The sequence below is a fragment of the Nicotiana tabacum genome, chromosome 4, assembly GCF_000715075.1.
Source record: "Nicotiana tabacum cultivar K326 chromosome 4, ASM71507v2, whole genome shotgun sequence".
In the NCBI taxonomy this organism is placed as follows: domain Eukaryota; kingdom Viridiplantae; phylum Streptophyta; class Magnoliopsida; order Solanales; family Solanaceae; genus Nicotiana; species Nicotiana tabacum.
Window position 1 is genome coordinate 12,259,208 of NC_134083.1, and position 23,878 is coordinate 12,283,085.

Here is a 23,878-nt window from a genome sequence, read left to right on the forward strand (position 1 = left end):
AAATGCAAGGTAAATTTACATATATTAGACCAAACGCGGTTCGGCTTTTCCCAACTCTGCATATAAAAGGAGCTTAATTAATACACTGGGTTGCTCTTTGAGCTTAAAAAGGGGAGCCCATGCACTAAACTTCTGCTATGCGCGGGGTCTAGAGCACAAGGATCTATCGTACGCAATCTTATCCTGCATTTCTGTAAGAGATTATTTTCACGGCTCAAACCCGTGACCTCCTGATTACATGACACCAATTTTACCAGTTACGGACCGCCCTTTGAGCTTCTCAGTGAAAATTGTTCCCTCTAACCGATGATACTTATTGCATGCTTACAAGGAAGGAAAATAAATAGATTTGCTGAGATAAAAGCTTAATTCACAATATTTTATTGATTGAATAAACATAGGTTATGATAAAAGAACCTAAGTCATTCCAGATTGCTAGTGCAAGCAAAATGGCGATTTTAGAAAACTCATCAACTCTATTCAAGATATATCCGTCATCGTTTATTCATAAGGTACGGAAAACCAGGTGGTGAAAACGACGTCGTCCTTTTAACGAATCGTCCTTTGAGACGAGGTCTTTTTTCAGCATTTAGTTTCCTTACTTGGTACCGAATTTTCTTGGAAAACAATCTTGTCCTCCTCTTCTCTCTGTAACGTGACACCCTTTCTTCTCTTCCTCCATCCCCGCCTCTTACTTTTCCCCCGCCATATGGTTGATGAACTCCTCCTTCTCCAATACATGTTTCCTGCGTCAACATGAAAAAAGATAAGTCAATTATAATCAGAGGCGGAATTATGATTTGAATTTAATGGGCTACTGACTCCCTTTGAAGTACGATAAATTATAGAATAAGATTTAACTTATATACATTAACTAAGTGTGAATTGTTTTTGTAGGTTAACTTATTATTGTCTTTATTGCATGTATCGCTCGCGTGATTGGTCAAGTTATCATGAATCATGACAACAATGGGAGAGATAGCATCATCTTTTATCTAGTAAATGCATTCTTTTTGGGAGCCCGTGGCGGGGCTAGAATTTTCATTAGGGGGCAAAATATAAAGAAGTAAATCCAAATCAAAGGGTGTCAATATGTACTATACTTAGCTACACAATGCAATTTTCCGACGAAGGGGCGTCAGTTAACATCCCCGGAAGAGTAGTTTGATGCAGGTATTAGCTCTAGAGAGTTACTATGCTTATTCAAGTAAGAGATACCATCAAATAAACCATAAACTAATCTTTTTTAAACTAATAACTACCATGATTGTGGAGGAATTAAAAATGGATTGGAGAAGATAAATACCAAGAAATCAGGCCAGCAGTCATCAGGATTGAAATGGGGTCGGATTCCATTAGTCCAGGGAGAAGATTGATTTGGCCAAGCACTAATGACTGCCTCATAATTAAGCCTCAAAAGCAGCCTCCTTTTTGCATCAGCTTTACTGCCGCCACATTCTGCACTAGGGACAAACTCTGTTGCTGCAGTCATATTTACCTTCTGTTCAACTGTCTCTTCATATTCAAAATCCCAATTCAGCGCTTCCCTTGCCATGTCCAATTCAGGATCCAAATGACAAGCAACAACAGCTCTCATTTCTTCATCTTCAACCTCAATCTTTATTGCCTTATTATCTTCAACAGAACCGTTAATTAACCGACTCTGTTCTTCTTCTTCTGCTACTACTCTAAACTCTTCGCCTAACAAGCTTTCAACATCGGCAGCGAATTCAGCAAGTTCAATCTCAGAAGATAGAAACTCAGGAATCCCTAAATCATCGCATACATCTTCACTGTTCAACAAAATGTCTAAGTCATTAATTGTAGTGGTTTCATCTACCACTTCATTTGGGACTGTGCAGCAGAGTTCTGCTTCAAAGGGATCGAATACAGGGACGCGATAAAGAAGCTGCTCTTCATTTTCAAATTCATTTTCATCCGGTGAGTTTTCTTCACTTCCCATTTCTGGTACCATATTTTCCTCGTCCTTTTTCCGTTGTCCAATTTGTGTACTTTTATTCTTACCATTTCTTGGTGTTCTTGCCTTCCGAGTAAACCCTTGGTGCCAAGAAGGTTGAGAAACAGTTTGGTCGACGAATTTGGTGTCAGTTGATTTATTAGAAGATGTTTCAAGACGAACTCTTTCATGGCGACTCGCTAATTGGTTAGCTGAATGGACTGAAACATCACAGGATTGACAAAGAAAGGCATCATCAGCAGGGCAAAACCAACGAGCCCGCTTTGATAAACAGCAATCACAAGCTCTAGCTGTTTTTCCTCCAATGGCATTTGCCGTCTTGCTTTCACTAGTCATCATTTAGAAGTTAAATTAGGCTATTGAAAGAGGGAATTCTCGAGATAGGAATCAGTATCTAATGAATTCAACAGTTCCAGTACAGATGAAAGAAGGAAAGAAAAAACAGAATAATAACACAATGAGATCCTAATCTCAACAAAAAGAAAGAGGAATATGGCGAAATTGGTAGACGCAACTGGCTTAATTGGATTGGAAAAGTTTAAACAAGCTCCAAAACTAATTGGAACAGTTAAATATATATAAAGGACTGATTAGAAACTAAGGATATATAACTTCTTGGTACAAGAATTGCCAGTTGAGAGAGCCCACAACAGCCACTTTTGCTATACTACAGTGTTGTATTGCCTTGTTTAGCCATGCACTTTTGGCTAGCAAAAAATAAGATTAAGCTCTTTTGGTTTTGGGGTCCCATGGAATTAGCCTATCTAAATGTTGATTGGCTGAATTTTGAAATCAATCTTGAACAGAGCATTCTGATTGGTTATGTGTCCAAATTAAGGATTCTTATGGGACATCTTTGTAATATGTGACTTATATGGAGATCAACGTGAATGAAGAAGACCTGCTATTAGTGTTATTTATGACATTTTTGTCTTTATAGTTCAATTATTCTAGTTATATAAATTTTAAAAACTTTCTCTTTGTGGTCCTTTTTTGTTTCCTTTAACTAGTGGATTCTTTCTCTGATGTTTGCATCTGTGTGCTTGATCAGAAAATCTGAACCATTATTCTCCTCCACTTGATCCACTAGCGGACGTAACAAAATGACCTCAAAATTTATTCGATAGGTAATTTCTATACCTAGAAAATTTAAAAATATAAAAATTCTCGAAATATTTATAAGAAAAATGGGCCAACTTGACATTTGCCATATCCACATATTTTTACATGCAATAGAAGTGGTTTTCCTTTCTCCATTGAATTTTGGGTGTTTTCTTTGATATTCTCTTGTTAAATGTTTGTCGTATTAATATGCATTATATAATGTATGCTGCATTATAATTAGTAAAGTTGATTTCGTGTGAAATTGACATTTGACATGTCGTTACGTCGAGCATAGGGAATTTAATTTCATTATAACATTAATCTACCAGCCCTTGCTCTGTGCTTGGGCAATTGGGGAAATCTGAGAATAACAACATATTGCATGCTTCGGTCTAGTAATATTTTGTCCATTTTTGGATTGTGTGCGAGTCGTCCGCCTCTCAGTTCCACATTGTTATTGTATATTTGAAATATAATATTTCTAATATTTGTATTAAAGTATGATTTTTTTAAGCCAACAGATATGCATCTAATCAGAAGCGGATCTAAGGTTTAAACTCTATGGGTTCAACCTCTAAGATTTTTAGTTTTGAATCCATTATATTTTAAAATCATGGGTTCATATTTGCTATTTATTGCAATTTTAATAAATTTTTATACATATATTATGCTCTGCACGAAAAGTAATGAGTTCAAAAGAACCCGGTACCCTAAGGCTAGATATGCCCATGTATTTGATAATCTCCTGTCCATGTTATTTATTGGTTTTGTTTCAAAATGTACAAGAAGCGCTTATTACTTTTTTTAAGGATTCACCCATTATTATTTTAATTAGTGGAGTATTAATTAATTAAGTGACACGTTAAAAAATGAGTTAAATAATTATTTAGACAAATACTCTTATAATTAAAACTATTAAATACAGGGAGAGGGAGAGGGAGAGGGATGACTAATTAATGGGTGCACTGTTGGAGAATTCAAGCGTTGGCTTATGGTCTTTACAAGAAGTCAGCTTTCATCTAAAGAATCTTAGTACAACAAAAAATTGACAGTAAAAAAGACTGGCATGAAATAGTGTTAAATGTAGTAGAAATATGCTGACACTTGTCCCAATTTGACGTGGTTAAGAATAGCATCAGTAGGAGTGTCAAATTTATGTTGTGGATTAATATCTGTACGTATTGCAAATCACATGATTTTACCTGAAGTGAAAGCTTATGTTCAGTCAGATTTGAAACAATATCCATATGGGATTGCGTGTCATCTTTTCTATGGACGATGTAGTTGTTTGAATAAGGGGAAAAACTATTTTTGGAAAAAAGAAAACAGATAAGATCTAGTTATTTTTTTCCCGACATTACAAGGTCTAGTGAAATTTTAATTTATATTAAATAAATGAAAATTATGCCATACAAGGTATCACTATTGCATGCTTGGTTAGTTGGTTACATAATTTCTATTTATGTTTTGGAGGGGGTAAAAATATCTATTATAAGGTTTGACAAAAAATTGTCATTTAAATCAAATTACGAGTTTTGATGGATCATCAAAACTTGTAGTAATAAAAAATAATTTTATTAGTGATTACTGATTTACTGTGTGTCTCAAAACGGATGCTCAAGTTGAAAACACCAAAACAGGATTTCTTTCGAGTAAATGACTTCATATTCAATTTCCAAATAAGCAATACCTCTTAGCTTGAATAAAAATAGTCCTATATTTTGTCCTACTGTTGCTCAGTTTGAAGATGCCAGAAAAAGCCAGTTGGGGACCTAAATAAATTCTCCCCTCAGCTATTCCCATCAGTTTGATTAATGACTATATGATATGCTTTAACCTAAGAAATACAAGGAACAAGAAAAGGCCGGTGGAAATCGATTGCAACGTATCAAGATCCCTACATTCGTTAGCGTTTCACACAATAGGTGTATGTTCAATTCTCAAAAGTCTTTTTTCCAACTCTCCCTCCTCGGCCCCCCTTTATATGTATTATGTAAAAGCCAAAAAACAAAAAACTTTTACAAGAATATTTCAAGGATAAGCTCCAAAACCAATAAACTAAAGTGTAACGCTTGAGATAGCAATTTTTTGCTATGTCTATGCGCAGGACTAGAATTCATGAGTTCTAATGTGTGGCTTTTGGCTGAATAAGGGGATGGAGATGGAGATAATGCCAAATCAGTTGCTGGAGACGCCATTGATAACCCTGTATGTTGACTCTGGTTACCTACATACCCAAAGAAAAATACAAGTAAATTAAACCCACCTATATTAGGACTGAGAAATTTATAAAACAAATCTCAAACGAGGAAGCATCTTTTCAAGAATTGGGATATGATTTTATTACCTAAACACTTGACATCAGTTGAATTCACCAAACTGCAAAACAAACAAAGAGAGATGTTAGTTTTATATCTTTTGTTTAATTTGCCTGGAGATATATGCCATTTTTTTAATACCTTCTAAAAGTTTTGCCTCCAAGATGTCCACGATAAATGCAGGCTGTAACATTGCAATTACCAGATGCTGTGTGCTTTTCGTGGTTTTCTCCGATAAAGAGATTGGAGTCTTTGCACTGTAAATGTGAACATTTATCCACAATTCCTGAAGCTGAACACTCCATGCTGTTCGATCAAACATCAAAAGATAAAGTGTTCGAAATAATTTAAACTTGAAATTGATAAGCAAATATATGTATATGATGATCGATTTTTGGTATTGGTTACCTGAGATCAGTAGAACTGCAGCCACATTTGATGCAGTTGTTAGCAGTTAAAGCATAAGAACCATTCGGAATTATTAGGCTTTCGTTGTACCAATTCAGATTTGCTGCTGAACATGCTGCAGAGGATATAATCTTAGTGGAATAAGAATAAAATATATATAAGCTTCAAATTTACTATACAAAATATCTTAATTTTAACATCTATTATACTTCGGGGTTATTGCCCTTGCCATTTGCAACTCATCTCTTATTTATCATTGACTCAAATGGAACTCCAACATGGACAGAGTGGATTCCATGTATTCACTCTATATTTAAGTACGTTATACTTCAAGTTGGAACTTTATTAGGGACAAATACAGTATGAGAGGATTTACTAACGAAAAGAGTATGAATGTCTCAATGTATTACGTCGGATAAAATTAGGATATTGTGTATAGTAAAATCATACTTTTGACCCTTTCGCAATAAATTGTAGTACTAGTAGGTTTCTTTCCCAGTAACATTTTTTTTTTTTGTGTGTGGGGGCTTTGGTTTACTTACCAGCAAGAGGAATAGCCAGAATATCTCCAGGATCAATTTGAGGTTGACCAAGCCCATTTATGATCTCCAAATTGCCAACTGTGACACCATATTCTGCTGCAATTCTTGTTAAGTCATCTCCACTCTGTACCACATATGACATGTATATGAGGTCTACATCATTATTGCTATTATTGAAACATGTACATGGCAAAGGAATCACAAGACTCTGTCCACTGGCTAAAGGATGTTCTGCATCAACTCCATTTGCAATACCAATCTGTTCTGCACTAACAAGTCCTCCATACAGTTCTGATATTGACATCAATGTATCAGCTACTCCAATCGTGTAATGAGTAGACGAAGATCGTCGTATGCCATTGACACATGAACACAAAATGGGTATCTTCACAAATGATTTTTCAGGTTGGATTTGGTTTACTTGATTTGAACCAATAGAGTTGGCTGCTAAAAGATCAGAGACATTGACTTTAAACCTGAATGCTATTTCAGAAATCTTGGAGTCCAACGGAAGGCGATAGGAGAGATAAGAGGAGCATGAATCAGATGCATTACAAGGTTCAATCACAGATTTTGCTACCATAAAATATGGCAGACAAAGAAGCAGAATTGGGAGTAGAATAGGGAAAACAACTTTCCTTGTCATTTCTGCTTGACATGAATAACAAAGGACACTGTTTCAATATTTGTAATTCTTTTTGTTATTTATTGATTTTGGTTTTCTTGAATTGAAGTTGGTTAGGTGAGGAAATTATTAGGACAGAGAGACAGCAAAGCAAAGATAACTGGGATTTTTGTAGAAACTATGGCATTAAATATTGGAGGACCAGAGCTGAGTTCTTGAAAGAAGCAGGCAATTGTCAGTTGGCGGTCATTTTGCACTTCCAATGTCAATTGCTAAGAAATGTTGGCATTCACATGCCAGTTTTCATAATTTAAGCTATACTGTCAAATAAATATAAGTATCACTTTATAAGTATGATATAATTTTCAAGTCACTAGGTGTTTTTGACAGGCATCATTTATTCCTAATTTATTCGGCATTTAACTACATTAGATGATCTCAATCCATTTTCTGAAAGCAAAATTTCGATTTTTTGAAACTACGTGAAGGAACTATAAATTGTATTTTGGTCATATGAAAATGATAGAAGTGTATATTTAGAAATTATTTTCATAAATAATTTGGTTTGACTTTTGAGACAAAAAAAAGGAGATGTAACAATTAGGAGTATAAAAATATGACCTCTTTTTTTTTTTTTGTTCATAAGCAAAATATGACCTCTTTCCTAAAATGACAAATAATTATTTCCTTGAACAGCTCAAATAACTATAAATAGATATATTATTTATATCACTATCGACATTATTCTTTTAGCCTTCCTTTGCCCTTTTTCAAACTAATATTTCAAAATTTTCTCCATCGAATTGAATATATCGAATCAAAATTATGTTAAATCTGATCAACTTAAATAAATGGAGTAACTAAAAATTTTCTTCTTGGAAGTTCGTCTTCACGTTCTCCTTGAAATCAAATACTCATGATTAGGTTAACATGTAACATGCAATGTTTTTATATTCCATTATAGATCTATATCACATTGTCAGTAGGATTGTGTCATCGTAGTGTGAATCAATAGTTATTAAGGGGTTATATTCGTCATTAATGACAAAATAAGAGGGATAAATTTTCTAATATTCGAAAATATAGGGCCAATTCTAACATAGCGGCATACTTATGCATCTTTCACTTTTCCCCTATTCGTCCGATCAAGGGTTAAGCACGCGCCGCCAAAATTTAAACCTCCCGGGAACATGGGCCGAACCGGCGACGGCGGATATCCACCGGCGGAGAAGCCTTCTCGGTCTTCCGATTCAAAGAGAAGTAGAACTAGTCAACACGACGTTGGTCAACACCGCAGCAAAAAGAAGCAAAGAGTAACAATACGTCAAACTGAGACTAAAAGTGAAACCCTAACTCTGAATCAAAATTCCACTTCCTATACCCATACATATGCAACTTCCAGCATTTATTCATACAATAGGCGCAAAGAAAAGGGGCATAAAGGAAAATCAAAGAGGACGAGTGCAGAGGATAAGCGCAAGTGGGTTTATTCTACTCACAATGTTTCCCCATATCAAGGTTAGTTACGAATTTATACAAAATTTCTTTTGTTACAATCCAATTATTGAATATTAATTGTTTTCTTAATTTGGCAAGTGCATTGCCTTTTTGGTTATGTCTGAATAGTCACCTTGATTTTGCAGATAGGGTGGTTTTTATGTCGTATAATATACTAGGGGTAAAAAATGCAGCTGATCATGAGGATCTGTACCACAATGTTGCTCCAAAATATTTGGATTGGGACTACCGCAAGCGGCTTATTCGCAAGGAAATTAGAGAATATAATCCGGGTATAATGTGTTTCCAGGTAAGTTTTAATTTCAAAATTTCTAGCTTTCTGTATCTTTACTCATCAAAAAAGAAAGGGGAAGAAAATGAGCTGAGAGACTAAGAAATAAATAACATTGTAGTTGAAATTATTGTTTCATTATCTTCTTAGAAAGTGCATTACTTGCTAAACACTTTATGAAGATGTTCGGCTTCTTTAGAGAAACTTACTTATACTCGTATGCCCGCAGGAGGTTGATTGTTATGATGATTTAGATTATCTCCTCAAGAAAGAGGGCTTCAAAGGAGTTTATCAGGTGCATTATAATTATGGCTGAAATTCTTTAGGGATGATTTGTATGTTGTACTTTTTTATCACATATTGAATCAAATGTGTGTTTTATTTTCCCTTTACTAGGCTCGTACAGGTGATACATGTGATGGTTGTGCTATATTTTGGAAGAGAGAACTGTATGGCCTTGATTTTTTCTTAATTTCTTTCAGATTTTGTTGTTGCTTAGTAAGCTGTAGATTCTTCTTATGGGATATGAAGACCTACTGCTAAAAGCTTTGTTTTTTTCTTATCAATATTGGTTATTTTCTATGGAAATTGAAAACCTATTGCTATGAGCTTTTCCTACTAGTTTATCCAATTTATTCTACTCTCTCATATTACAAATATATATCTGGTTGCAGATTTGACCTTCTGCACGAGGAGAGCATAGAATTCCAGAAGTTTGATCTACGCAATAATGTTTGCCAACTTTGTGTTTTCAAGGTAAACCTGCTATGTGTTATATTTAAAATATTAAATTTCTGTTTGGTTGTTTTTGCTCTATGTATAACATTATCTCTTTCTTTGGCACTTCCAATTTGCTTCTTATGATTCGAATAATTACTAAGTACTAACTTACTATAAGAAGGTTGCTTTGGATTGTTAGTAAATCAGATGATCAAACTAAAGTGTGCTGATATTTTCAGAAATACATGCTGTTTCATGGATTTACCATCTCTTTGACACAACTTCGTGTTCAGCTTCCATGATATCAGATGTCTTAATTATTAAAAAAGAGGCTTTTTAATCTCGGAGTTAAGTCTATTGTCTAGCTCCTTTAGTCAACCCTCCACCAAAAAGCCCCATCCTGGCGAAAGAATAGAAGTGTGGTGTTATGGCATACATGCACTCTACCCAAGCTGCATATGTTATGAATAAAGGGACAGATGGGTTCGTCATTTGTTAGAGTCTGTGCTAGAGATGGACGTTATACGATACTTCTTTGATTTCCATGCAAGTCTGCCTTCTGTTTCCCCTGTACATTACAAGATGGTCGCAAAGAGTTAATTTTACTCTAATATTCAGCTGGAGCCTATTTTGATCTGTAGTTCTTTTCATACTTTTTAGATGAACGTGAAAAACTCAAGTAAGGATATGGGTGCTTCAAATTCGGAGTAAGTTTGCTCTATTTTTTCATTATTCTCAACATGTTGAGCTTTTAAAAATTGTCATTTTTTGCAGTATTTTGTGTAAGTTTTACCTAAATTCTTTTTAATCTGTTTGGTTATGGTTGTCCATATTTTTGTGTAGGAGTATATCATCACGAAGCTTTGTGGTTGGCAATATTCATGTACTCTTCAACCCTAACCGTGGAGACATTAAGTTGGGGCAGGTAAATATTTTCAGCAACTACTAACATTCAATTGTTTCATGGTAATACCATTGTCACTAAAGACTTGACGGACTATAACTTAGCTGTAGTTTTTTTTTTCTTTCATCTGCTTAGCACCAATTTTCCATCCCCCCCCCCCCCCCCAAAAAAAAAAAAAAACAAAAAAACACCTAAATACTCCCCCTGCCAAGAACAAAAACCATCACAGATCAATTGGTTTGTTTGTGTGCCAGCGCTGCATGGTATTTCTTCCGGAATGTTATCTCCCTTTTAATGCTTGGGAAGTTAATAGCAAATTTTTCCATTTTGAGAAGTATGACATTATTGATCTCCCTCTGCTTGAGTGTGGTCTAACTTCAATTCCTTCCTAGAACAGCTTCACATCCTTTATAGCAGTTTTACGTGATGCCTATTTACATGTGCCTTCTTAACAAAGGCCAAAGGGTAGTGATGTTACTGAGTTTGGTTCCAGGACCAACAATTTGATCTAGACCTCCCAGGCGATCTGCATCCCTTCTCTGCCTCTCGTACTTATGCAAAACATTTTGTATAAACCTATGTTCAAAAGAAGTTCAGGTATTGTACGGGTTGTGTGTCCTATAACATCTCTTGTAGCATTCTTAATTAAGGCTTGCATAGGACTAGCCTCATTTATTTTGCTTAAACACTAGTTCTTCTAGACTTTTTCAACTTTCCAAGTGAAAATTAAAATTTTCTGAACTAAATCTTATACGGTTCAAAGGGTGATTTTGTAGTGATAAAGTTCCAAAGAACTAGGAATAACCAGTCGACTTGAAAATTGAAATGCTTCAAAGTTTTACCTAGACTTATTGGAAATAGACAATGTTCCTGTTGGTGAATCTTGAACTATGAAAAAAAATCCAGCCAAAAAACTTCTATCAGGGAATTTTTTTAATAATGTCGGTTAATGTTATAGGTTAGACTATTTCTTGAGAGTGCCCAAAGGCTATCACTAGAGTGGGGTGATATACCAGTTGTGCTTGCTGGAGATCTTAATAGTATGCCCCAGGTAATTTACTTACTCTGAAAATGTTATATTGGATCTTGCAGATCTAATTTTCTGTTTATTGTTGCTCAGAGTGCAATGTATCAGTTTTTGACTTCAAGTAAGGTGAGTCCTAGCTACCGAACTTTGTGATATTTATGTTCTGCACATCGGTTTACCTTCTTCAAATTTAAATATTTTACTTTCTCTAAATCACTTGGCATTTGGAACAGTTGGACATCCAAATGCATGAACGGAAGCAAATTTCTGGCCAAATCTATCCATCGCAAAATAGAAGCTTCAAGTCAAGGTTCTTTATGTGCTCTCTATAATTTATGCACACCTAATTGATGCCTTACCAATTTCAAATGACAAATGGTTCTAACTTTAACAATAAGTGGCTAATGTATCTTTCACTTGTGGAGTATTACTTGCTCATAAATGAAGTCCTATAAACGTTGAACAGCTTAATTTATAGATGGAGTGATGAGGAGCTAAGGCTTGCTACCGGGACAGGAGCTAGTCACCTGATACATCAATTACAGCTGAGCAGTGCCTATGCTGGAGTTCCTGTATATTCTCTTCTTGCAAAATTTTCCCTGCTTCAATTTTTTTTTACTGAATCTCTGCAATTATTTAATTGATTGTAGCATATATTTTCATTTGTTAAAATCTTTTTAAAAAGAAAAGAAAAAGGGTATTACCTATACCTTGGATTCCCTTAGTCTCTTCTGATTAAATTCTTTAATCAATTACTGTTAAAATTTAGAGCAAAAAAGTATATTTCCCCTCGAGATTGAATTAAAGAAAGGATAGGGGAAAAAAAGAGAATTATCATAAGGTCAAAAGGAGGGGAAAATGGCAAACCATAACAAATTGAGAAGAAAGCTGGAAAAAAGAAGAGCATGAAAAAGAAAAGCTGGGCAAAAGAGTTTCAGGCTGTGATTTATGGTGGGGACAGCTTCCTTTACCTTACTATTCTTCATGTTCTCTTTTTTCTTCTTTTCCTTCTTATTCTTCTCTTTTTGTTTTCTGTCCCCCTCTTTTTCTTTCACTGTACACGTGCTTTTTTTTTGGGTGGGGTGGGGGCGGGGCTGTTTTTTCCCTGCTCTTGCTTACTTCTGTTGTCTTTTCACTATTGGTGGTGTTTTTTCCCTTAATCTTAGCAGTTTTCTGTAGAAATACAAATAGATGCTCTAAATGAGCCCAAGTTGGAATTCCAAATGCTTAAATAATTCGAAACGTAGGGGTTAATCTTTTTCTCTCCCAAAAGTTTTCTTACCTGCTTATTATTTTGCCTTTGGCGAACAGGTTTCGGTTTTTAGAGCTTTAGTCCCATGTTGCTTGTAGGTGATGTCTTCGTATTTTTAATGTTTAGGGAAGCTCTGGAACCAGGGACAACTCTGGAGAACCCTTGGTGACATCATATCACTCCAAGTTTATGGGGACTGTTGACTATATATGGTACTCTTTACTTTAAAGGAGCAGTGGATAAACTTACCTGAAATTGAGAATTTCTTTCATATGTCAATGGTATTTTTTTTCTTTTTAAACATTGTGAGGTTCTACAGGCACACAACAGAGTTTGTTCCAGTAAGAGTTCTTGATACCTTACCTATTGATATTTTAAGGAGAACAAGAGGGCTTCCTAGTAAGGTATATTAAGCTATGGCTACTATGGAAAACATTTAAGTGCTTTGTTTCTGTAGAGGATATGATAAAAATGATGACTTAGAAATGTTTTTCTGTTGGAAGGCGCATTCTGAGAAGTTACAGCAATGCTAAAAATATCCTATAGCTGAACTTGGAAGATGGGGATGAAACCACCATTTTTCCCTCGTTTTTTTTTTTTTTAATTATAGAAGTCACCTTTTTTCCTATAATCACCTTGATGAACCGTCTGTGTCGGCCATGCACAAGCTGCATCAATTATTTAGATGGCATTCCGCTAGTTTGCATTTAATCTTGGTTCATCGATGTAACCAATTTACTAATTTGAGTGACTAACCAACACCGGTAAAATTTTAGTGAGAGTTCCTTTTACTGGAGAATAACAACTTGATTTTATAGCAGTGTCTGCAGAAGAAATGAATTAATGAGTTCATTATAGCTGATAATATAGCCTGTACATTGGCAGGGACCTCTTACATGTTTGTGCCACTTCAAAATTAGTGCGACGTTCAGGGAAGAAAATGTCTGGTCAGGGGATATTATCTCCCACGACTGATTTCGTTAAATACTAGTAAGGTTGTAAGGCCATATCCGAAGTAGTCTTCCTTTTCCCTTCACTCTTTTATAATATCATACTTTGTTGGAAGTGAGAGGGTTATAATTTCGCTGATATCCCATTTTAAGGATTTCATGTAAAAAAATAAAATATGGGATAACGTAAACATGCCAAAAGTACTGATTTTTGCTAAGATTAAATTCTCCAATTTTTTTAATGCATAACTAAGTATCGTACTATATTTAACTTTCTTTTTCCTGCAGAAATGGGGAAGTGATCATCTTGCTCTAGTGTGTGAATTGGCTTTTACTGATGGAGGCAGTGAGACTTGACCATTCCTTCCCGTCCAACTTCTTCTTCGTAGTAGCTTGAAATACCATGTGGCAGGGCGACCTTGCATGATGTTATACTGCACTGGTGCTTGACTTTGAAAAGCAGCTTCATGCATTCATTCAGCATAAGGAATCTGTAACGATAAGCTTTTCAGATGCGGTGCATATAAGATCCTGGTGCAAACAGAAGGAACATAAGTACAAGGAGGAACATGGGAAGTTGGATGAAAGGATTTGCGAGGAGTGGAGACCTCTTAACCTAGTGCACAATCTTGTGATTCATCTAATCGTGGATTTTGAACGGATTTTGTTTCATATGGCAAGGTTTATGAATGAGGGAATCAGCTTTTGTTCAGTACATAATTGATAGGAAAGAAAATCATGACTTGTGGTTCAAAGAACTTTTTATATGCTGTCTCTGTTCTGATGATCAGGAAATACAAATGATTGTCCCTTAAGGTTCTGCTCTGAATACACGTCTCGATGTCCCTTATGTGGTGGCGCAGGGTTGCAAGAGCATTGATCACCGATCCCATGGTCAGTAAGATAATGCTGCGATATGCATCAGGGTCATAAAATAATCTTCCATTAAATAACTGTATCGTGGTGTTTTGTCCCGGTAAATAGTTCGGCACGGGCCACGGAATGTTGATTTGTTGACAATAGCAGCAGTGAAAGAAAAAATTTCCAGAGTGTGGATGGCTGGTGGGAGTTGTTGTTGATAGTATGCGCAGACCACTCAAAATGTCGTCAAAGGACTGTCAGGTGAAACAAACTACAACTTCGTATTTGATGCCAGGCCATGAGAAAAGTGTTGGTGATCAATTCCCTAAGATAACGAGCAACAAGAACAGTGGGAAGCTGTTCTCTTGGGAAGTAACGGATACTGGTTAGTCAAAGCATTTGAGACTCCGAGTTTTCATATTAGTGTTAATTAACGTGTTTCCTATGTGATTATAGTGATGACAGTGCAGCTTTGCCTGAAACAAACGGTTTTGCATCCCGACAAAGAATGGATTATTCATTGTAACCAGTGAATAAGTACATGCAACCTTAAAAAGAGAGATTTGAACGTTTATGTTGCGTTCAAATATCAAGTCAACTGCCAGTTTAAAAGAGCTGGAACATTTGAAACGTGTAAACCAACTGAAATCTAAAAAGCTGCGAATTTTGAACTTGTGCCTAATTTTGAATCTTGGATTATTTAAAAGCGGAACTTGAACTTTTGAAACTGTCAGTCCTACAGCATTACGCATCTTAGTAAAGAGAATTAGAAAGGGAATCGAGTGATTTAAGGCGAAAATACACTACTTATTATGTAAAAGCCAACAGAAAATTGAAGTCAATGTTTCCAAAAGGTTGGAATACTCTTGGCCTTTTACAGCGACACTAATAATTGTGCTTGCGAATAAACTATACAGCTTTGGATGGCAAACTTTTGAAAAGGGCTAAAAATACTCCTATCTTTTGGAAAATGATTTACTTTTACGCTTCGTATACCTATAAGTCCAAAAATATATACAATGTTATCTTCTGGTCTAAAATTATCCTCGACGAAAATTTATGTGGTCCCTTTTTTAATGTGATGGCAACACGTAATTGGCTCCCTGTCCATATCAAATTTAACCAGCTAGATAACTTTTGAAGAACGTTTGAAAAACCTCAAATTTAAAGGGAAGGTACGGGAAAAGGTGACATTTAAAAAATATGGTCGAATATTTTCGTGTCAAAGATATCTCATACATGTTAACTAATTTTTTGTCATTATCAATAATTAGTTCCTGTTACTTCACCAGTCAACTACATTATGAATTGGAAATTCTGAAATTGTTTACTGGACATAGCAGTTATGCTTGGCTATTCCTTAATACCCATTTAAATTTTTTAAAAATTGAATCCTTATATTTGAAATACGATTTTGTTATGTGCTTTTAACAACAGTTACGAATTGGAGAGAGTAAAACGACCTTTCTCTGAATGCAAAAGGAGCCATTGGCATCCTCCACTAACTGATTCTTTCCCTCTTTTGATATTTCTACTTGTTCATTTCCTTTGTAAAATGGCAGATATCCATCATTTTCAGAAAATATTCATAGCATCAAAGTAATTTAATTCCTGTTGTACCACAACTTCCACCACCCACAACTGGAAGCATGAGAAAGGGGAAAAGGTCCCCTCTAATCAAAGACAGAAGGAAAAAAAAAAGACAAAAAAAACCTCTACCTTTCACCTTCTAGATTCTCCACATAAAATCAAGTAGCAACAACAAAAGTGCAATATGGAGCATATCTTGAATACACAGATTATATCTTTGGCACAATTGAGCTAATATTAATAGTAATAGCTAACAAAAAATAGAATATCATCTATTCTACAAGTTCCTCTTCTTCTTTTTTTCTTTTCTTTACCTCATTAGTGATGGATTAGAGTCAAAAATCCTGGGAAGAACTTCGAAGCAAAAACAAAATTCCCAAGAACTATCTCTCATTGCCCACAATTTCAACTTTATAACACTCTTTTAACTTACTCGTACTTACGAAACTGATTGATCTTGTATCAACACCTCGTCTAACCATTTAAGCTCAACTTCATCCAATTTTGGCGATTTAGCTCCAACATTATCTCTGAAATCTTCGTTCACGCCATAAACAAATTCCTCCATACCATCACAGCAGAGAAAATTGGTGTCCAAACCTATAAAATCTGTATATGGATCAAAAGTTTGTGTAAAATCCTTACCAAATAGAACATTCTCGTCTAAGCCTAGAAGTTTCAAGTTATTCCCCGAAACTGCAGTTTCTTCGAAGTTCATCATGTTAAGCTCTGCACTAATAGAAGGAGACGTGATTGATTGGTCAGTGCAGTTCACATGACGGTCCTCAATTCCCTTTGTAGACTTTTGACAAATTTCTATGGTTGGTTGTCGGGCTTTTGTTTTCTTCGTGATACTGAATTCGGTCATCTCCACAAGGCTATTGCTTATGGTGCCTTGTACTATCAAAGGATCTTCATATAGCATTTGATCCTCAAATCTCGGGTTAAAATCTTGACAACCTGAAGGCGGCAGTAACAATTGCTTTTCCAACATTTCTGAAGCTGGTTGCTCTACCTCGAGTACTGGCATTGGATTCGTATCTTTCATTGGAATGTCAATGCACTCAACTGCTGCGGCAGCTGATGATGTTGGTACATCTAGCACCGAAGACGGGGATGGATGCGAGTACAAACTACTGATCCTGTTTGTAAGATGAGAGGAACAAGCCATAGAACAGTCAGGGGGAGCTCGAGGGGAACTCAAATTCTTACCAATTTCGGACAAAATCCTTCGATCAAACTCAGCCTTCTTTGCATCATATGCTTCTGCAGCCGCTTTGACAGTGTCAAAAGTCCCAAGCCATATTCTTTTCCCTTGTGAGGGGTCTCTGATCTCCGCTGCATACTTTCCCCATTTCCTCATCCTAACTCCTTTAGGCAATGATGACGATTTTATCTGCGCCCTCTTATTTTCAAGACTCTTCTTGGAGCTTTTGACCGAACATTTTTCAAAGTCTTTCTCCAATGAAGCACTAGAAATGTTCACTTCCTTAACGACACGCTTGATTCTAACAACATTACGAATATTATGATCATTCTCACTATCAGATTCAGTAGCATCAGGATCATCATAAATGATCCGAACTTTTCTCACTGAACCCATGCAACCATCATTTACCCTCTCCTTATTAGACATCATATCAAACAATTCTTGGGGAAGGCAGGGCATTTGTTGAGAAATTTGGGAAATAGATAAACCCTTAACCCCCCTAAAGAATTAAATCTCTAGTAAATCGTCAGTCCCAAGAAAATCCCAGAAATTCTGTAGCCAAATTAGAAAAGCAGAAGCTTTTTACATGAAAAGCCCCAAAACAAGTCCTGCACATATAAAACACAAAAACCCCTGTAAACCCCATAAACCCATAAATGCCAATGTCACAAGAAATCATGTAAAATCTTTTTTTCTTGACAAGTAGTACAACAAATCATGTAAATCATACAATAGAAAAAAAAAATAGATTTTCTATTTCTCATCACACATAACAGTTTATATGAAACATGCAAAAATTGAAAGATTTAAAGAATAAAGATCATACCTTTCTGGCATGGAAGAAGGTGAGAGACACTTTTCTTGCCTCCAAAATTTAACAAAGAAAACAGAGAATAAAAGGGAATGAGAAAAGGGCCAGAGTTGCTCTGAAGCTGTTCTAGCCAGATCAGTTACACCTGTTGTGATCACAAACGACATATAATCTCCTTTCTGTCTCTTTTTCTTGTTTCTGTTCTGCTTACTCTTTGACAAACAAAATAAAATAGAACAAAAGAAGAAGAAGAAGAGAGAATTGGAAAAAATTGGGCATAATATTCACTGGAAATAGAAGTGTAGAAGCAGTAGAACATCAGTGAAACTCTCTTCTTCTTCTTCTTCTTCTTCTTCTTTACCTTTTCCCCCCAAGGAAAGTGGAGAATATGACACTTTCAAGAACCAATATAAGCGTCCGCGTGTAATCTCTATGTAGGACTCTCAACTCAATTTTTTTTTTTATACTATTTGTATTTCTCAAATTTCCTTTTAAAATTGTTTTTTGTTTCGGTTGAGACTTTCTATATTTCTTTTCTTTGCTTCCTTTTGGCCTTTTACTTTTATAATGGACTTCGATTTCTTTACTAATTTGGCGAGGTTTCAATAATTGGTTCAATTAATGTTTGAGAAATAACGTCCGGTTTTGGGAGAAGAAGCGTTATTTCTTTTGTTTTTCTTCTTTGGTAATTGGTAGGAGTAGTAATTTTTTAGAAGTACCTTTTGGTGATTTTGGAGAGGGGAAAAAAAGCACGTGGGTGATTTTTTTTATTAAGAAAAGAAAACAAAAGAGAGTAAATTATTTTAAAGGGAATGAGATATCTTTACCATTTTTTAAGGCAATAATAATGTTCGGGGTCAGACTATTTCACGAGGTATTTGCTATTCTCAATTGCATAGGTATCGAGTCTTAGATTGAATAAAATTACCTAACATTTTTTGTCTTTATTGAAATTGAAATCTATTTTCCATTTCCTCACCCCCACTTTGTCCACAGGTTATTTATCGTGTGATATAAGTGAAAAAAATTAATTATTTAGATCATGAATATTGCAAAATAAATAAATAAATTTAATTCCATATACCTTTGGTAAAAGTAAACCTTTATTGTTGCTATCTTGTGATTGGAACTTGATTCAGCGTGCAATTGTACTTGACAAACATGAACTCGAGGAGCTTTTGGCTTAATATCATATTTTTTTCCTAGTTGGAGACACTATTTAGTGACTGATCAATAATTAAATATTGCTTGTCAATTTATTATCACACGATTAGTGCAATTGATTAGTACTTTTTGAAAATACTAATCTTACTACCCTTTACTTGCAATTAGTCAATTACTACCTTTGGAGTTTTTTCGAGCATTATAACCAAAGGCACAATTGACAAAGATATTGTTTTTATTGTTAGCTGTTGTTGACATGCAAAATGATATACTTTATATTCGTTTACGCACTTTAAAAGCTTAAAGCTTACGAAATTTCTAGGATCCCTACACAATCAACTCGATATATTGAATGAGATTGTTTTCTTTGTTAGTATCGTTTAGTAGGATGAGTAACAACTATGTTAAAATTACATTTGTCTCTTTTCGTTTTTTTGAGCCGAAAGTTTTTCGAAAATAATATCTCTACTCTCTTGGGCAGGGGTAAGGTCTACGTACTCAATACCCTTCCAAAAATCCACTTGTGGGATTTCACTGAATTGTTGTTGTTATTGTAATTCGAAAAATACTCTATTAGAGCATTAATTTATGCTTGATTAAGATTTCAAAAGTGCTTGTGAAAAAAAACTACTTTTCAGCTTCTAAAAAATAACTTATGATACTATTCAAAAACGATTATTTTTTTCTTAAAAGTTTGACCAAACAATATAAACAAATGCAGTACTTTTTCATTTCAAACACAATATGACGGTGAATAATGAGTGAATGTTTTCACGAAAAACGTTACGGCAATAACAGTTTTGTTGTTAATGTCACAACATAATTGTTTTCTTTTTCAAAAATAATTGTTCTGTCTCAACTTAAGTACCTGTATGGAAACTTAATTTAAAATAATTTCAATTTTAAAAACTATTGATTATTTTGTCATATATGTCACGAGATAATTGTTCTGTTTCAATTTAAATACCTTATCTCCTTTGTGAAAACTGAAGTCCAGATAACTTAAATTTTAAAACTAGTTATACCCGTCATGATAACTTAATTCAAAATAATTTAAAATTTATATTACTGTTGAATCATTTAAAATGATAAAAATTATATCTGGTAAATAAATAAAGTCAAACATATCGAAAAGTGACTTTTGACTAGCAAAAAGTTGGAATGTTTTATATGAGGCGTTTTGAGTAAATAATGCATATCCATGAGAAGATCTGAATAAAACAGTATTCTCGAATTCTAAATAGAAGTAGTGATGTTGCCAATACCTTTTATTTCGTACAAATTATATCACTAGTCTTCTTTTGGAAGTCAATTTTGGTATTTTGCATTACTTGTTCAACAAGAAATATTTTACTTCAATTTTATACTGAAGGAAGAAGGATCCCAAACTGTTTAATATTAATTTTTGTTAGAGTATTTCTTGTTTAGCGTATGCCATCATATTTAGATGAATCCCCCAGTTTTAGATAAAAATCTCCATTAGATGCATACTTCCAAATTAGCTAGCGCATCCCTCTCTTGCCAATTAGTTTCAAATTAAGTTCTAATTTTATTTATCTAAGCAATGGATCATGAATAAATAGGAAAAAATTAAAATTATATGCATTAGTTAGGATATTAATACTAAAACTTTAAAAAAATGTCTATCAATTTCACTGTTGTTGGATACTTAAATTTAACACAGAAAATAAAAATATTGTTGATGACGACGGAAGCTGCCACTACCATCACGATCACGATTATAACAATAAAAATAACACTAGCAACAAGTATAATAATAACTTTGTGTTCTAGTTAATGAAAAACGAATGATATCAAAACTTAAATTTTAGGGTTTGTTTGGTACGAAAGAAAATATTTTTCATGAAAAATATTTTTTTGAAAAATGTAAAAAATATTTTTTTGAAAAATGTAGGAAAATATTTTTTAGGAAAATATTTTTTTATGTTACTCTCCTCACCCCCTTCCCTTCCCCATATCCCCATATTTTCTGTGCTCTCCCCCTCCCCTCGTAGAGTATAAACTGGCTTATAAGTTAATTAGCACACATTGAGGATGGAATAGGCCCAATAATACACGTATTTTCAAGGAAGCATAGAGAATTATAGATATATACACTTATCTTATACTAATATTTGTAGTTTTTGTTATAAATTGGATTCGTTTAGATTGTTTTTATTTCAACAAGTAAACTTTAGCAAATGGTTATCTGAAAATGTCCTGAATTTTCAAAGTACACAATTAATATTCGGGACATAATCATTTGAAATATCCTGATATGAGTATATTGTTTGATTTCGAGCTTTTAGTTTTGTCCCTTTGCTTCGTGTGATCACACTATTTGTCTCGGCATAATTACCTTGCATATTAGTGAATATGGTTAACATAAAGCATTACAAAATCTACTTGTACTCTCGAAACAGATGAAAGCGAAACAAGTAAACTTCAAAACAATTTTTTTTGAAATATCCTTAACTTCTGAAAATTATCAATGCATAGAAGTTAAAAACTCGAATTGAAAATTCTCACCGGAGAGAAAGTTAGACGGTAAATATGGAGTAGAGTCTCCACATTATGTATTTCATGTTGGTTATCAGCTGAAAAATGTCTTGATAGTAGCAAATCCCTTAGCATTCACTCAAAAGATCAGGACGTTTCAAAAATATATGACCCGAAATCAGTTTAATACTTCAATAAATTAGGACATTTTGAAACACTATGTCCTGAAGTTCATGACAATCTAATAGAAAAAAAAAAGTCATACTGACATTATAAAAAGACAAAAAACTTGAACTATCATTAGTTAACATATCATCTTCTTGATGCACATTTGTAGGAAAAATGATATATATGAAATAAAATTTAGCACTGTTACTGAAATTCAAGACACTGTCTTGAATATTTGAACAACAACATTGAACTTTGCATATTAGTGAATATGGTTAACATAAAGCATTACAAAATCTACTTGTACTCTCGAAGCAGATGAAAGCGAAACAAGTAAACTTCAAAACAATTTTTTTTGAAATATCCTTAACTTCTGAAAATTACCAATGCATAGAAGTTAAAAACTCGAATTGAAAATTCTCACTGGAGAGAAAGTTAGACGGTAAATATGGAGTAGAGTCTCCACATTATGTATTTCATGTTGGTTATCAGCTGAAAAATATCTTGATAGTAGCAAATCCCTTAGCATTCACTCAAAAGATCAGGACGTTTCAAAAATATATGACCCGAAATCAGTTTAATACTTCAATAAATTAGGACATTTTGAAACACTATGTCCTGAAGTTCATGACAATCTAATAGGAAAAAAAAGTCATACTGACGTTATAAAAAGATAAAAAACTTGAACTATCATTAGTTAACATATCATTTTCTTGATGCACATTTGTAGGAAAAATGATATATATGAAATAAAATTTAGCACTGCTACTGAAATTCAAGACACTGTCTTGAATATTTGAACAACAACATTGAACTTCATGACTCATGAGCCAGAATTCGGGACAAAAATGCTTTCTGCGATATTCTAATTGTCATTAACATCCTATTAGAATCAATAAAGTCAGCTGACTTTCTATACTATTACACTACAGCTCCTTCGGACAAGAAGTTTTATTTTCAGTATCATAGTCATCACCGACTTTTTTCGATGGCATTTCATAACTAATTTTTTTTCCACTCTCCATGTTCCCAAAGGTTTGCTGCAAGTTATTTTCTGAAGTTTGATATGTCTTTAGGTTGGAATTTGTCAACATCTTTCCCCCATCATCAACAACTTAACATATTTGATTAGGAATGCACCACAATCAGTCCTAAAAAGATAATAAGACAGGGAGTCAATGAAACAATATCTTTAATAAATAAATTTAAAGTACATATAAATTATACTGTAAATGACAACACTTACAATCCAGTTTGTGTCGGTGTTCTTTGCCACTGAATATCAAATTTATTAAATGCATTTCCAAACGACTTATGATGTTTCTCAAACAATGAAAACTTAAGCAGGTGGGGGATCATGTGTGCATACATTTCAATGTGTATCAATCCAGCCTCATATGGTTCACGATATATGAAGTCATACACATCAGCTTTTTTCTCATTCAAGTCCAATAACCCCAAAAGAAAATGTGTCACATCATCACTGTTTTCTAAAGGTAGTCGACATGGATTTTTTTTATCAACCTTTGACTATGTAATTCCTCATCTCTAATTGTCCCCCCTCACATACAATGTGAGATAGAGTTGATTTTCACCACACCAGAACTCATATGAAGCATCTTCATTGACATTCTCATACACAAGAATCATAGAGTTATCGAAAACTATATCTGTAGTCGCAACGAAATGGATGGGCACGAGGGTGGTAGTATTCCTTCTTTCTCAAATAATATAAGGCAATTTCAATATGCTTCATAAAAAAAATAAAAAATAAAAAAACTCCATCAGTCATAAATAATTAAAAAAACAAAAGAAGAAGAAGAAGAAATTACCTTGTAAATTATCAAACCTTATCATCCAGTACATATCTACTGTTTGAAAGCTCAAGGAAGAACATTTTGCTACTGATTTTCTGAGTGTACAATTTGTATGGATTCTTTCTCACATCATTATCCTCA

General features: G+C 34.3%; 4 protein-coding genes across 13 annotated transcripts; 1 reads left to right on the forward strand and 3 right to left on the reverse strand.

Annotated features, from left to right (window-relative positions):
- Nucleotides 1-358: 358 nt before the first annotated feature.
- Nucleotides 359-2,690, reverse strand: LOC107761249 (zinc finger protein CONSTANS-LIKE 16-like). The gene is made up of 2 exons (XM_016579455.2): nt 1,307-2,690; nt 359-746 (listed from the first exon to the last, which is right to left on the reverse strand). The coding sequence occupies exons 1-2, from the start codon at nt 2,315-2,317 to the stop codon at nt 495-497; spliced, it is 1,263 nt and encodes a 420-aa protein (XP_016434941.1). The 5' UTR covers nt 2,318-2,690; the 3' UTR covers nt 359-494.
- Nucleotides 2,691-4,965: 2,275 nt separating this feature from the next.
- Nucleotides 4,966-7,299, reverse strand: LOC107761248 (lysM domain-containing GPI-anchored protein 1). Its single transcript, XM_016579454.2, has 5 exons — nt 6,351-7,299; nt 5,809-5,923; nt 5,542-5,706; nt 5,430-5,461; nt 4,966-5,309 (listed from the first exon to the last, which is right to left on the reverse strand). The coding sequence occupies exons 1-5, from the start codon at nt 6,994-6,996 to the stop codon at nt 5,101-5,103; spliced, it is 1,167 nt and encodes a 388-aa protein (XP_016434940.2). The 5' UTR covers nt 6,997-7,299; the 3' UTR covers nt 4,966-5,100.
- Nucleotides 7,300-8,056: 757 nt separating this feature from the next.
- Nucleotides 8,057-15,149, forward strand: LOC107772912 (carbon catabolite repressor protein 4 homolog 5-like). Of its 10 annotated transcripts, none has more exons than XM_075251391.1 (15): nt 8,057-8,493; nt 8,619-8,782; nt 8,994-9,059; nt 9,161-9,213; nt 9,439-9,520; nt 10,145-10,191; nt 10,328-10,409; nt 11,347-11,439; nt 11,509-11,541; nt 11,649-11,725; nt 11,882-11,987; nt 12,794-12,879; nt 12,987-13,071; nt 13,553-13,662; nt 13,906-15,050. In XM_075251391.1, exons 1-14 carry the CDS (start codon nt 8,166-8,168, stop codon nt 13,640-13,642), a joined length of 1,392 nt encoding a protein of 463 aa, XP_075107492.1. In that variant the 5' UTR covers nt 8,057-8,165; the 3' UTR covers nt 13,643-13,662; nt 13,906-15,050. The 10 variants fall into 10 exon arrangements, with proteins under 10 accessions (XP_075107492.1, XP_075107493.1, XP_075107494.1 ...); XM_075251392.1 differs by having other exon boundaries at nt 13,553-13,657; nt 13,906-14,446; XM_075251393.1 differs by having other exon boundaries at nt 11,894-11,987; nt 13,906-14,043.
- A 1,133-nt stretch (nt 15,150-16,282) lies between these two features.
- LOC107761245 (uncharacterized) lies at nt 16,283-18,523 on the reverse strand. Its single transcript, XM_016579448.2, has 2 exons — nt 18,105-18,523; nt 16,283-17,886 (listed from the first exon to the last, which is right to left on the reverse strand). Exon 2 carries the CDS (start codon nt 17,735-17,737, stop codon nt 16,508-16,510), a length of 1,230 nt encoding a protein of 409 aa, XP_016434934.1. The 5' UTR covers nt 17,738-17,886; nt 18,105-18,523; the 3' UTR covers nt 16,283-16,507.
- Nucleotides 18,524-23,878: the final 5,355 nt, after the last annotated feature.